Below are 15,871 nucleotides of genomic sequence, written 5' to 3'. Positions count from 1 at the left end.
GCTCTGGAAGACAATAAAGTTAGCTAAACTCACAGCTGGACAGCTATACCAAGAGAATATTGGTTGATTAGTCATTATTAGCCTGTAGAGAGGAATCTAGAAGTGTGCCATAAGGTTCTATCATCTATCATCTGTGGCCAATTAAAATACTTTTATTGAAATCTTAGATGAATATGTAGAAGTCACATTCATCAAATTAGTGGCTGACAAAAAATTGGAAGAATAGTGTGACAAACTTTGGGCGATTCCCTTACCTCTTTAAGGTTGAGTTCTTCTATCTGTATAAAGTTGGACCAGATGATCTTTGATGCTTTTCTTAGTTCTACCCCTTATATTCTTTTATTTTATAGGGCATTGACTAGAATCCCCAATGAAGCAAAATTGAACACTTTTTCCTTTAGAGATCTCTTACATTTCTAGCTTTAGTGATCACCTTTCTGTGAAGAGTGCCCAATTCTCTCTCTAGACCCAATTTCTGCTTTAAGGTACACATTTCCAGTAACCTACTAGACATTTCTCCTTCAATGTCCAACTGCCACCTTAAGATCAACATGTCTAGGAGGGAAATAATTTTCCCCTTTTAAATTTATTCCCTCCTGACATCTCTCCCTTTATCAGGAGCATTACTATTCTCATTTGGTTGCCCATTCTCTCAACATCTGCCATTTTTGATTGTCTAATAGATTGTCAAAACCCTTTAAGTCTTCCTTCACAATATCTCTTGTACCTCTCCTTACCTTACCATTTCCACTGTTTCTGTGTTAATTCAGACCCTCCTTACCTCTGTGCTTGGATTTCTCTGTCCCTTCATCAAAACCATCTATACACTGTTGTGAAATTAAACCTTAAAGTCTCTGTTCAGCCTCCTCTGTAAAGGTCTTGCTTGAGCTCTTCATCTGACCTATTACTTTGTACTCCTCTTATGCATTTCTCATATTCTATGTGCCTGTTTATTTATCTATCCAGTCATCGCTCCTATGTGGAAGTTCCTTGAAACTAGGACCTGTGTCCTTTACTATAGCAGAGTATATTTAAGTGCTTAATAAAGCAGTGGTTAAATGAAATAATGAATCACATTTTAGAATTTTTTTTTACCATTAGTGTGGGGTACTCCCAATGAGTAAAGGCCTACTACTAGTATAAATTGGCAACTGTTCTGAAAACAATAGTCTTATGAGAGTTGTCTGGGCACTTGGAGAGTTGTACAGCAAATATGTGTCAGAGGCGAGACTTCTAGGTCTTACTGACTCCATGGATGATTTTCTATTACACAATCCTGCCATATCCTGTAATTTCCTAAAAAATCAATTGCACAAGTACAAGATGGAGAAATATGGCTTAATACTTCATAGGAAAAAGACCTGAGTCCTTAGTTAATCACAAAATCAGTGTAAATTTAATTTATTAACACTACTCTTACTTATACTTAAAACAAAAAACAAAAGTAGTATCTAAATCATAATCCTACTGTATTCTACACAAGTCAAATCGTATCTTCTGGAAATCTGTGTTGAGTTCTGGCTCTACATTTTAAGAACATTATTGCCAAATGAGAATGAGGTTGTTGGTCAACTAGAAGAGGGCAACCAGGATAATGAATATTCTGGAGATCCCACTAAATGAAGAATAGTTGAAGAAAATAGGAATGTTTAGCTGGGAGAAGAGAAGATTAAGGAGTGATATGCCAACTGTTCTCAAATATTCCAAAAGCTATCATGTAGCTTTGGGAGTGGGCTTGTTCTATAATGGCCAAAGCTCATTTGCTTTAGACAGTTCTAATTCTTAGGAATTTTCCTAATATCAAGCTTAAATTTGCCTCTTTGCAGCCTTCTCTCATATCTCCTTTTTTCCCCGACTCTGACACCAAAACGAATACATCTCATGTCCCTTCTCCATGACAGCCACCAAATATGCAAAATGAGCCCTTATGCCTCATTCTCTTTTCCAGGTTTTTTTGACTGGTCCTCATCTAGCATAAACAAGAAGTCCTTGACCATCCTAGCTGCTGTCCTTTGGGCACACTCTAGTTTATAAATGTTCTCTTTGTCAGACCAGACCAGACCAGAGCAGAGCACAGGGTCTCTGCCACCTCTTCAATCCAGGAAATTATGCTTCTTTTGATGCAGCTCAAGATTTCATTAGCTTTTTTGGCTTCCATACCACATTGTTGACTCATGGACCACGCAGACCACCAAAATCCCCAAATCTTTTTTAGACAGACTGCTGACTAACCATGCCTCCCACATCCTCTCCTTGGAAAATGGATTTTTTAAAAATCCCAAGTATAAGGTTTACATTTATCCCCATGGCATTTCATTTTACTGGATTCAGCCCAGTGCTCTAGCCTGTGCAGTTTTTTTAGATCTTGACTGTGTTAGACACACTATAGCTCTCAGCATGGTATCATCTCTTAAGCTTAATTAGTAAGCTTATGCATGCCTTTATCTATGTCATTGATAAAAATGTCAAAATGCCTAGACCACAGATCTCTTTGGACTCCACTGGAGAGCCAATGCCAAGTGACATTAATAAATACTTGAGAAAGAACTGTTGCAGTCGGATGGAGGTGGATCAAAGCATGCTATCTTTCACAGCAGTGTGTTTATGGGTTTTTGGGGGGGTTAGTTTTGTATGAAGGTGTTCTTACAACAGTGACCAGTATGGAAATGTGTTTCATATGATAAAAAATAATAAATAAATACTCTTGGAGTCTGCACATTCAAGCACTTTCACATTCTTCAGATTGTATAATTGGATAGCCCTTATCTTGACATCTTTTCCAGAAGAATGGCATGAAAGAACTCATCAAATATTTTGCTAAAAATCTGTATAAGGTAGATGCTTAATAAATGTATGTCAAATTTAGTGCAGTAGAAGGGATTTATATACAAAGTAGGGATTAGAATAGATAATTTCTAAAACAGAGATTCTTAATGTCAAGTTTATAAATACCCCCTAATTGGTTCACAGATAGATTTCTGTTGACTTGGGGGGGGGAGTTATATCTTTATATTCACCAACATTTAATAGAAATTTAATATTTTCTTTAATTATTATTATTTTTCCATTGAGGAGAGATTCAGTATTAAATACCTACTGTGTGCCAGGCACTGTATGTACTAAAAACTGGGGATACAAAGAAAGAGAAAAGGTAGTCCCAGCCCTTGAATAGCTCGAATCTACTAGGGGCCACAACATGCAAGAAACTATGCACAAATAAGATATATGTAGGATAAATTGGAGCTAATTTCAGAAGGAAAGCACTGAAATTAAGAAGGACTGGGCAAGGCTCCTTGTGTGGGTCACTAGCTAAGACTTGAAGAAAGCCAGGAGACAGAGATGAAGGAGGAGAAGCATGGGAGATAGCCAGTGAAAATGCTCAGAATGAAGATGAATCATCAGAAGAGGGCAATTAGTAAGGTTGAAGTGACATAGAAGTCAAGTGTAGAAAGAACACCAAAAAGGAAGGTGGGATGATTGGAATAACATGAAGTAGAAAAGTCAGCCAAGATAAAAACTTGGTTTGTCAAGGAGGAAATTATTGCTCTCTGTAGCAGTAGTCTCTATGAGACGGTAAGGATGAAAATTGGATTTGGGAGTGTAGGTAGAGAGGAAAAAGAAATTTGGCTCTACTGGGGAGAAAATGGGGGACTTGAGTTGGAAAAGAAACTGAATGAAATAATTTACGGAGAATCATACACAGGCACACATTTGAAGCATTTAACACTGTTTATTACCTGCTTCATGATATGCTTATCTCTGTTTGTGATACAGTATTCTCATGTTTCTCTTCCTAGTTATCTGACCATATCTTTCCCACATGTTTTTCTGGCTTCTATTCCTCAAAAATATGTTTACTCATGTCTGTACTTGGTATTCTTTTTGTACACATTTCCCCTTATTATCTCTCTTATTTCCATGGCATCATGTTGGTATGGATCTATATTGATAACCTTAACATTCCCTCTGGGCTCCAGACTTAAATTCTTGCTGGAAATCAGAAGGACTCATTGGCATTGTAAATTGAACATACCAAAATTGAATGAGTTCTCTTTCCCCCAGATTTGCCCTTGCTCCTAATTTCTCTATTTCTTTTTATGGTACCACCATTTTCCCAGTCATGAAACCTGAGTCAACTTTGTGTCCTCCCTCTTCCTTACCCTCCCTCATTCAGTCATTTGTCAATCCTGTCATCTATCCCTATGATATCTTTACTGTCTGTTTTTTCCTTTCTATTCCTTCATGTGTTGTGCCTCCTTTGGAGAGCATAATGCTTCCATTTGTTAAGAACTCAATTGGTGCTTAGTAAATGTTTATTGAATGAACAAATTCTCACTCTATACTAGCTATTACTCCATCTTACTATTACAATAGCTTTTACAAAATTTTTACCAAAAAAGCCATTTACAAAATAGCTTTCTAACCCATCTGCCTCCTTGCAGTTTCCTAGTTCTACACATCACCACTGCTAGACTAATTTTATATATGTATGTATGTATGTATGTATGTATGGGGAGAGGGGGAGAAGTGGGAGGGAGAGAGGGAAACAGAGAGAGGGAGAGAGAGAGAGGGAGGAGGGGAGAGAGAGAAAGGGAGAAAAAGAGGGAGGAAGGGAGAGAGGGAAAGAGAGAGAGGGAGAGAGAGAGGGAGGAGAGGAGAGAGGGAAGAAGAGAAGAGGGAGGGAGGGAAAGAGAGAGAGAGGAGGAAGGGAGGGAGGGAGGAAGAAGGAAGGAGAAAACAGATAGATTAAATGATTTCTTTTTTTGCAGCTGAATGAAGGCATTGGGATATAAGCTCATCTGCTGTATTATCACTAAATGTCTTTTCAGTACAGCTACAACAGACAACAATTTTTGTCTGTAATGATACTCTAGTTCCAGTATGCTTTATTAGTTGAGTTATCAAGAATATTTGGGAATCTCTGTGAGACAGAGAGAGAGAGAGAGAGAGAGAGAGAGAGAGAGAGAGAGACAGAGAGACAGAGAGACAGAGAGACAGAGAGACAGAGAGACAGAGAGACAGAGAGAGAGAGAAGGGGAGAGAGGGAGAGGGAAAGAGAGAGAGGGAGAGAACAGATAGATTGAATGACTTCTTTTTTGCAGCTGAATGGAGGCATTGGGATATAAGCATTTAATCTGCTTTATTATCACTAAATGTCTTTTCAGTACAACTACAGCAGACAATTTTGTCTGTAATGATACTCTCGTTCCAGTATGTTTTATTAGTTGAGTTGTCAAGAATATTTGGGAATCTCTGTGAGACAGAGCGACAGAGAGACAGAGAGACAGAGAGAGAGAGAGAAGGGGAGAGAGGGAGAGGGAAAGAGAGAGAGGGAGAGGGAGAGAGGGAGAGAACAGATAGATTGAATGACTTCTTTTTTGCAGCTGAATGAAAGCATTGGGATATAAACATTTAATCTGCTTTATTATCACTAAATGTCTTTTCAGTACAACTACAGCAGACAATTTTGTCTGTAATGATACTCTCGTTCCAGTATGTTTTATTAGTTGAGTTGTTAAGAATATTTGGGAATCTCTCTTTGTCATACAGGGACAGCTAAGTTGTACAATCCCCAGAGCTCTGGGTTTTGGAATCAGGAAGGCATCTTCTTGAGTTCAAGTCCAGCTTTAGACATTTTCATAGCTATGTAACTTGAGTCACTTAACCCTGTTGGCCTCAGTTCCTCATCTATAAACTGAACTGGAGAAGGAAATGGCAAACCACTCCAGTATCTTTGCCAAGAAAACTCTAAAATGGAGTCACAGAGTCAGACATGTCTGAAATGATTGACCATTTGTTTTGTCTGTGTGTGTTATAAGTGTATGTGTATTGGATGAAGTCACTTCTGTCCAGAAACCTTCAGTGATTTCATATTGCTGATTAATTAAATCTAAATTCAGTTACCTGTGGAGCCTTTGATAAACTGAGTACAGCCTATATTGTCAGTATTATCTCAAATTATTCCTTCTTGATGTATTTCCTGCACCAACCATACTGGGCTGTTCATTATACCTCAAGCATGGCCTACTCTTATTCATCTCTGTACCTCTGTTCTCTTAATTTCCTGCATCTGGAATATATATTTTCTTAATCTCTGCCTGCTTCTGATTCTCCAAGGGTGAGCTCATGTGCAATTTCCTCCATCAAACTTAGAAGTAATTTCTCTCTTCTCAGGGCTCTCTTAATATATTGTGCTTTCCCTATGCTCTTGTCTTCTTCTCTTCTAGACTGTAAATCATTGGAGGGTAGGGATCAGGCCTTATTTAGGGATATAGCACGGTCATTTATTTTGAGGTCTGCTAGCAGTCCAGAATCTATAAATAGGTTTCAAAACCTAGACTATGGAATAGGGAGTAAATCAACAGAAGATGGGCCACATTCCTGGAGAACAGAGACTCATCCCCTCTTTATCCTCAGGATAATTTGGGCTATGAACTCCTAAGCAGTTATAACTTTGATAGTCCAGGCTTGAATAGTGACTGCAGCTGGGATGGGGATAATGGGTAAGGAGAATTAAAAAAAAAACCTGCATAGATCATTTCCTATCAGTTTCTGGTGCCTTAACCAGGATGTTTCCGCTCTCTTTTCTGTTCACTTTAAAAATCAGCCCATGGTGGCTTAGGAAGCTAAAATCATTCCTGGCTCTTTGATGCTGCCATTGTGGATTCTTTGCCCCTCATGGCTATCCTTCCTCCCAGAAACCCCTGTCTTTTTATTTTTCTTTCAATCTCATGTATTTATTAAAAACTAAGGTAGGCTAGCCATGGAACAACCCTACTGGGGGCTCCAGGATATCAGCATTCCCCATTCTTTGGGATGAGGATGGGAACTTTTCTTTCCTTATTTTCCTGACACAGAATGCATTGATTGGCATCTCTCATCATTCACTAATTGTTTTATGGTCACGGTCTCTTGGGAAATATTTTCCTTATCTGACATACCCATTATTTCCTCCTCCAGAAAAAAAATTCAGTCCTTGCAAATTTTATTAGGTGTATATGTACACAGAGGAGCATATCATAGGGCATCCATTTATACTTCACATAGATGGTCAAAATACAAATGATCCCAAACATAGGGGCCAAATGAAGATTCCTGCTCTGTCATCCTTATTAGAGCTCCTTAGTACATTTGGGTACAAGTTCAGAAGAGGGAGGTCACTATAGACTGAGGAGAAGCTCTTAAAAGAAGAGATAAAAACTGAATGAGGCCTCGAAGAGTGATGGAATTGATGCAATCAGAGAAAAGTAAGGAGGGGCCCTTCAAGTGAGGAGTGATAAGCACCTAAAATATTAAGAGCTGGCAGAGAACTTAGAGATTATGCTGGCCAACCTTCCTGTTTTTGTAGTGAGGAAACCAAGACTCAGAAATAGTCACAAAGGCAGAAGTCGGTTAGGTTTTAGGGACAGTAAGAGGACCAGCTTGTCTGGAAGAGAGATTTGGAACATCTTCAACACTCGATATCCTGTAGGGCATGGAGAGCTGATGAGGGATTTTGAGCTGAGAAATGCCAATGACGAAAGTGGTTTTTAGTAAGATTCTAGGTTAGTTTACAGCCAGAGCCTGGAGACAGGGTGAAATCCTGCAATGCTATTAGGAGAGTCTAGGTCTGAGGTGTTAAGGGCTAAATAAGAAGTGGCAGCTGTGGGTGTGAAAAAGAAAGGAACAGATGTGAGATCCATTACTTTAGTACTTCAGATGACTCTGATGTAATCAGTTTGGGGTTCTCTCTAACGGATGCAGATTGCAAAGAATCACCCTGAAAATGTCAGAGCTAGAAGGGACTTCTGACCATCTTGCCCAACAGCAATTCTCCTAAACTACACTCCTGACAAGTGGATGGAGACCCAAAGTTTAAAATTGTTGGTTCTAATATGGAAATATGTTTTGCATGGTAATACGTGTATAACCCAGATTAAATTGCTTGCCAGCTCTGGGAGGGGTATAGGAAGGAGGGAGGGAGACAATTTGGATCATATAACTTTGGAAAACTTCTGTGGAAATTTGTTATTACATGTCATTGGTAAAAGAAAAAAAAGAAATATTTGGTTCTTTTACAAAAGATAAAAATTACGTGTGCATATGGAAATGTGTATGTTCAATAGCTTGTGACAATGTGAGAATAGTTTCCTGGACACACTTTTGTAAAACTTAGTAGACATTTTTTTTTTTACTTAGTAGACAATTTAATGAGTTGTAGTGACCAAAAAAAAAAATGCCCTTCACTGGTCACCAGCCTTCCGGTGATGATCTTCAACTTAGGTAGGCTGGTCATCAGACAAAATTTGGCTTCTAGGCTTTCATGGGGTCTGTACTATTAATCAATACTTATTGATTATATATTATATATTATTATATGTATTAAATATGTACTCTGATTCAGGCATTGTCCTCGTTTCTGGGGATACAAGACAGAAAGGAAACCATTCCTACTAGCAAGGAGCTTAGCTTCCAGCTTCAGGGTGGGGGTCCTTACTGATTCTTGTGCTCTACTGGCAAGCCTTGATTCCCCTTCCCAGCACAGTCCTATCACTCACTTTTCCTCTCTTCCCTGAGTTTAAACAACTAAGCTTAAATGCCTGAAACAATGTGACTTAATGGAAAGAATGTTGGGTTTGAAATTCAGCTTTGATACTTCTTACTTCTGTGATATGGCCAAGTCACTGAAACCCTCAGTTTCCTCATCTGTAAGACGAGAGAGCCTTGGGCCAGATGACTCATGAGGACATCCCCAAGTCAAGAGTTGATCCCTTCTAGCTCTCAGTCTAAGATCTCTGACCAGTGTGAGCCCCTTGGAGCAGGCAGCAGAGTGGATGGGATGCTTAAATGTCCCCACGTTGGCCTTTTCATCTATTTCATTGAAACTTCTTCATACTCTTTGCTAAAGCCTGGACTGGTCTTTGATATAGGAATGGGATGAGAACTTTCCATGCTGTCTTAAAAGAAATGTATGTGCAAAGTCGAATGAGTCAGGATCATCAAAGAGAATTGTTTCTTGTCTTTTGTCATTTTTTTATGGACAACTCTTTTCTTTGTGCAGGTGTCCAGAGGGCTTCCTAGGAGAGTATTGCCAGCTGCAGGATCCCTGCGAGAGGACCAGATGCCAGAACGGAGGAACCTGTGTGCCTCTGGCCATGCAGGGGAAGGCCACGTGCCGCTGTGCGCCAGGCTTCACGGGTGAGGACTGCCAGTACTCCACCTCCCACCTGTGCTTTGTCTCTCGCCCCTGCCATCATGGAGGCACTTGTATCACGCGTAGCCAAGACACCTACGAATGCATCTGCCCATCAGGCCGTACAGGTAGGGATTGGGATTCAGGTTAGTTCCTCCTTCATCCTTGTCTGGAGGCTCTCCTTTGTCTTTGATGGTTCCTGGCATCTAATATTAAAGGTATCCTCTAGAATAGAAGGATTATGGGATATTTTCTTCCACCTCTGCCAAAGACAAATACTCTGGCCTTTCAAGAAGGGGAAGGAGGAAAAGAAGAAACAAGTAATCTGTCAAGGATGTTATCTGAGCAGTTTGCCCCTCAGAGAATTTATCATCCAAACCCCAAGTGAACAACTGTCCCTCATTTCCCTCTACCCTACCTCAGGCACTGAATGATAAATCATTAGTCTTGCCTACAGAGAAAGAAGAGGTTTGTATAAGAAAAGCAGGATGAGGGTATTTGGCCTTAGAGGAATTATTTTTTGGCACAACTCTAGGTTTTCATTTTCAAGTGAGTCTGGGAAAGGATGCCCAAAGGGAATTCATCCTTTCACCTTAAGAAAGGGAGCAGAAAGCATTCATCTCCTTTAGCCAGCCCATGATTAAAATAAAAGTTAAATAAATAAAACTAAAGATAAGCAATGATTGGGATTTGAGAAAACCTTTCTAGATAAAACTGTTTCACAAAGGGTGTTTATTTTTAAGAAGAGCTCAGTCCTAAAGTACTTCTTCTTTCTCTCCTGATAAAGGGAAGTATCTATAGAGTTTACATATTGCCACACACCTCAGCAAACATGTGTCATCATCCTGAAAAGATAGATAGAGACAGAGACAGAGAGAGGGGAAGAGAGGAAGAGGATAAACTCTAGATGAACAACAGAGAAGGCACAAGCATTAAGAGAGATCCATAAAGATTTCCTATAGATGGTGGGGTCTTAACTGGGTCTTGAAAGACTGTAGGAAAGCCAAGAGGCAAGAGATGAAGAAGGGAGAGCATTCCAGATATGAAGGACCATAAGAGAAAATTCCTAGAATCAGAAGATGGAATGTGTTGTATGAGGAGTAGCAAGGAGACCAGTGTCACTAGACTATAGAGTACATGGGTAGGTATAACATGTAAGATGCCTATTGTAGTAACATAACTGAGCTCTGAAAGATCCCACCATGCTGAAAAAAGTTCTTAAGTGTAGACCTAGCAACAAGAGCAAACAAAGTTTGAAGGATCCCAGAATGAGAATGTTTACGAACCCCATCATGATAAGGTTGAAGGGTCCCATCATGAGAAGGTTGATGGGTGCCATCATGTGAAGGTTGAAGGTTCCCATCATGAGAATGTTTAAGAATCCCAACATGAGAAGGTTTAAGAAACTCCATCATGAGAAGATTTAAGAATCCCATCATTTGAAGATTTAAGAACCCCATAATGTGAAGGTAGAAGGTTCCCATCATGTGAAGGTTGAAGGTTCCCATCATGAGAATGTTTAAGAATCCCATCATAAGAAGGTTTAAGAACTCCATCATGAGAAGGTTTAAGAACTCCATCATGAGAAGGTTTAAGAACTCCATCATTTGAAGGTTGAAGGATCCCATCATGAGAATGTTTAAGAACCCCATCATGAGAAGGTTTAAGAACCTCATCATGTGAAGGTTGAATGGCCCCATCATGAGAACGTTTAAGAAACCCATCATCGGAAGGTTTAAAAGCCCCATCATGAGAAGGTTGAAGGACTCCATCATGAGGTTTACCACCAATGAGTTATTTTTTTCAAACTTAGGAAGACTGTTTGTTGAGGTGTGGTAGGATAATGGGTTTCATCAGTAGAGAAGAGTGCCAGCATTAGTAAGATTCTAGATCTTTGAAGTACAAACAATGAAAATTGTAGGAGATATTATTTATCCACACCTTCACCTGATGCAGTTATAACTATCAGAGCCCCTGCTAAGCTAACTACAATGGTAATTGCCCCCTTGCCTCAGAGATACTCCATGTCCTTTTCATGTATTCTGATCAGCTGCTGAGATGACCTGGGCACTTTGGAGCCCTTGTCTTCAAGGAGCCATTTAGGGATGTTATCAAAAAAGCTGCACAATCTTACTTTTGGGTGGTCTCCAATAGGCTTAGGCCAGGTTTCCAAAGGTGCTTTTGATACCTCCTGAGATTTAGGAATTTGGTGCATCCCTTTAGTAAACTAAAAAGATGTGTTTGCTGTTGAGAATGGAGCTGGAGAATGGTAGCATGGAGGAACCCCATTTTTGTCAAGTTGCTAAATGTGACCATCTTTCCCATAGGAAAGCAATGCCAGTGGATCGATGCCTGCTTATCTCAGCCATGTGCCAATGGAAGCACCTGTACCACCATGGCCAACCAGTTCTCCTGTAGCTGCCCAGCAGGCTACACAGGACAGAAGTGTGACACTGACCTGAATGAATGTGACCTGCCTGGGCGCTGCCAGCATGGCGGCACATGCCTCAATCTGCCAGGCTCTTACCAGTGTCAGTGTCCACAGGGTTTCACTGGGCAGCACTGTGACAGTCCCTATGTGCCGTGCGCTCCCTCGCCATGCGTGAATGGAGGGACTTGCCGTCAGACTGGTGACTTTACCTTTGAATGCAACTGCCTGCCAGGTAAGGAGCTCTCAGAGCCCCTTGGGTCTGGGAGCATCAGCAGAGGGTGGCATTGGGTGGGGCTCTCTCATATCAAGGAAGGAACCTTCCAATCATGGAAAAGGAGAAGTGTAAAGATTATAAATATGATGTTCCAGTGGTGAGATAGCAGAGGACTTTTATGGACACTTTATGGTACATAAATCAACATAGGACAATTTACCATGTCAGTATTTATGGTGATGGGTGACTAGGAAATTTTTATTGCATCTTTTAAAGGTAAAGTAGGGAACAGAGCTATGGGAAAGGGACGGGCATGGGAAAGGAGTTAAGGATTGAAAATTAGATACATATGTTTATTGACAGAATCTGTTTATCTCGCCACTATACCTTTATATACATAGACAACCTACACACCCTGCCCACTTCTGAGAGAGATACAGGGGTATGTGATTAGGTATGTAAGGTAAAAAGGAGAAAGAAAGAAGCTTTGAAGAATCTTGTTTGAATAATTAGAATGTCAAAAACTGAGGATTTTAACTGGGGATGGAGAATAAGCAGCTGGAACAGATGAATTGCTAAGCAACAGCAATCCTGTTTTTATACAAGTGTCTTAGTAATACCAAAAAAAACCAAAACAAAACAAAAGAAAGAAAACTGCAGGGGAGGAAAATCTGTGAAGTAAGCAGAATCGCCTCAAAAAAAAAAAGTTCTCTCCCCTGCTTTGTAGAGGGAGTTGGAAATACTTAGATTCTGTGTACACACCATCCTCAGAAATGAATGGGAAAGACGTTGTTTTGGGGTTTGTTTTTTTGCCTGCGTGAAAGCCACAAGTTTTGAAAATATATTTCAATTTGGTCTGAATGAACCAATTTCACCTGAAATCCTTCCATTATAATTATATGCTATTTAAGAGGTTAATCTGATTTTTCCCCCTGATTTTTTTTGTTTCCCTGTTTTCAAAAGTCAGGGAATGCATTCACTCTGGGCTCTGAATAAAAGTATATTAGTGCATTATGAATAATACCGTGATTATAAATCCTAAAAGGAGGAGGCAGTGTAGTATAGTAAATTCTACACTCATCTTGGAGTGGAGAAGATCCTGCCTTAGATTCTTATTAGCTGTGTTATCCTGGTGGGCAAGTGACTTAATCTCAACTGCCTCTCAGTTTCCTCATCTGTAAAAAGAGTTTAGGACTTGAGGTCCATTGCTACTCAAAATCTATTTTCTTGGGATCTCACACTAATGAAGCATCTTAAGGTATGCAAAGTGACTTCCTCACGACAAGCCTTTCAGGTAGGTTGCTTGTTAATAAAGATAAAGAATAATAATAAATAGATAAAGAAATTGAGGCTTTGGGAGACTGAGTGACTTGACCCCAGGATCACATAATCAATAAATCATTCATTCAAGGTGCCAGCCAGTCGGTACTGGAGGCTATATTCGAACCCTAGTTTCCTGAGTCTAGCCCTTTTTCCATGTCTTTCAGGAGAGAGGATCATTTGAAGGAAACCATTACTCTTTAAGAGTCTTTGCATTTTTTTAAGGGTTAAGGAAATCGTCTGCATGTGAACATTCCACTTTTCCATATGTTCTGGCATTTGAATATATCAGAAATCCAAAGAGCCCAGTGACTGCATTTGATTTAATGTCGTATAAACCTTCAGGAGGGAGAAAAGGGCTCTTTCACTTTGTAGAAAATGTCCTTTAACAGTTGCCTCAAACCAGGGGGTTGACTTGGCTGTGAAACAATGACAGGAAGTCAAAGAAGTCAATAAAGGAAGTTTTTTAGCTAGGAGAGAGTGATTATTCACTGAAATTCTCTGCATTGTTATCCATCAGCTAGGATAAGAACCTTAGGGAATTCTGAGAGTGTGTACAGGAAGGGATCTATCAAACCAGAATACTATATTCCCCAGGAAAAAGGAAAACACTAGACGTTCAGCAAGAGAGAAGATTCTGCCTGGCTAATAACAATTCACATTTCTATAGCACTTTGAGGTCACAAAGACTTTAATCTCTCATTTGCCCCCCATAACTACCCTGCATGACTCGTGGGACAAATATTCTTACCCTCATTTTACAGATGGAGATGCTGAGATTCTGAAAAGTGGACTCACTCATGTAGACAAATGGTAGGAACTAGGCAGAGCAGTGGATAGAACTTTGAGTCTGGAGTTAGGAAGATCCTGTATTCAAATTCTGATTTAGGAATTTAGTAGCTGTATGCCCTTGTGCAAGGCACTTAACCTCTGTTTGCCCCCTTTTCTTCAGCTGCAAATTGTAAAACCTTCCTTGCAGGATTGTTGTGAGGACCAAATGAGAATTTTGTGAGGAAACAAATGATATTTGTAAAGTACCTGGCACATAGCAGGGGCTATAAATGCTAACTACTATTACTACTACTACTACTACCTACTGACCTACTCCATAAACTCCTCTGGATTGCCCTTTTTAGTCCTTTTACAATTTTGGACAGGAAATAATGTGAAAAAAAGAGAAATTTTGGCTTAAAGAGCTCAATTGGAATCCCAATTCTGCTATGTACTATCTCTGTGATTCTGGATCTCCTCGTTGAGATGAAGTGGCACAACACATGCTTGACTGTCTTGAAGGTCTTCTCCTCTCCTCCCTTAACTTCTAATCTTGGAATCAATACTATGTATCAGATCACAGGCAGAAAATCAGTAAAGGCTACACAGTTGGGGTTAAATGATTGTTCCTCAGGGTCACACAGCTGTGAAGTCTCTGAGGCCAGATTTAAGAGAAGGTCTTTTCAAGCACTGAGTCTATGATTTTCTGGTTTAATTTTAAATTATATTTAATTAAATTTAATAATTAAATATATATTTAATTTTAAATTAATTATAACTGAATTGATGATGCTTCTTCCTGCAACTTTTCTGGAAAAAAATAAAGATCCCCGTGGTCAGCATTACTTAGTTCCCAGGTCATAGAGCTGGTAGAGACCTTGGAGGTCCTCTCATTCAAGTCCCCTCATTTGACATGTGAGGAAACTGAGATCCTTGCACTTAATTGACTTGACCACCAGTCAAAGTCACACAGGCAGTAAGCATCAGAGATGGGCTTTCAATCTGGGGCCTCTGACTTGAAACCTGGAACCCCTTCCCCTATATGTTCCAGACTTGATTAGTTAGTGAAATATTGCCTGGGGTTGGGTAGAGAGACATCAAGTACGTCTATAAAAATTCAGTTTTCTTCCCTAATGAAAAATGTAGTATTTGAAGACTCAAAAAAGAGGGGGAAATAGGAAAATCTTTAAGAGCAAAAAAGTAGAATCTGTCCCTGCAGGTAAAGATGCCTCTTTTCCTATGGATCAGCAGCTAGGAACATTTCAGATCCTTCATGAGTTAACGTTATATAAACTCTTTAGGAGAAGCCTGTCTGTGTGTGTACTGGGGAGTGGCACCCAGCCAAAGTAGGTTTATCTGTAAGAACAAAATAGAGCACTCATGAAAATTATCAAATCATCAGCTCCCAATATTTTTGGATTGGGGCCAGCTGGAGGGAGAGTCTGGGTAAGGGTGGTTTTGTGTGTAGGTGTGCATTTTAATAAAAGCAGCACAAGTCATCACAAAACGTTGGGCTGTTTTTAAATCTATTGGCTGTCTCTTGAGAGTTGACAGTTGGATTGGGTAGCCTTTGGTACGTTATTCCCCTCCTTCTCCCACAGCCCTCATTCCTCTTTTCCGTCATGCATTCTTTCCCTGTCCTACATAAGAGTCTGGCAAATGGACTTTTCCCAAACAGCAGAGGTTTATCCCTAGTAACTACCCTTGCACTTAGCAGCATGATGATTATTTATTATCCCTTGGTCACTAAAATAAAGATCGAGCACATTTTGTGGCTTTAGTGTCTGCTGTGTTTGTGCTAGGATTAAGAACTCTGAGTGGGTTTTGGTTTTTTGGCATTCTCAGAGTCAGGTGAGTGACTGCTTCCTTGGCCATGGCACCATGTTTTGGCAAACCTCTTTGTCTTGACAGGGTTGGGGGAGGAGGGCATTGTTACAGTATCCTCAAGGATGGTCCCTGGCAC

General features: G+C 39.9%; 1 protein-coding gene across 2 annotated transcripts in view; it reads left to right on the top strand.

The window, feature by feature from the left end:
- NOTCH2 (notch receptor 2) overlaps positions 1 to 15,871 on the top strand; it is a 176,588-nt gene that overhangs the window by 80,910 nt on the left and 79,807 nt on the right. The window contains exons 3-4 of one of the 2 annotated variants that reach the window (XM_007485303.2): positions 9,041 to 9,177; positions 11,500 to 11,835. In XM_007485303.2, coding sequence (XP_007485365.1) covers positions 9,041 to 9,177; positions 11,500 to 11,835 — 473 coding nt within the window. Of the gene's footprint in view, positions 1 to 9,040; positions 9,301 to 11,499; positions 11,836 to 15,871 lie in introns of both variants that reach the window. The other variant, XM_007485302.2, reaches the window with a different exon arrangement.

Source organism: Monodelphis domestica, chromosome 2, assembly GCF_027887165.1.
Source record: "Monodelphis domestica isolate mMonDom1 chromosome 2, mMonDom1.pri, whole genome shotgun sequence".
Lineage (NCBI taxonomy): Eukaryota > Metazoa > Chordata > Mammalia > Didelphimorphia > Didelphidae > Monodelphis > Monodelphis domestica.
This window is presented reverse-complemented; position numbering and strand designations above follow the sequence as displayed.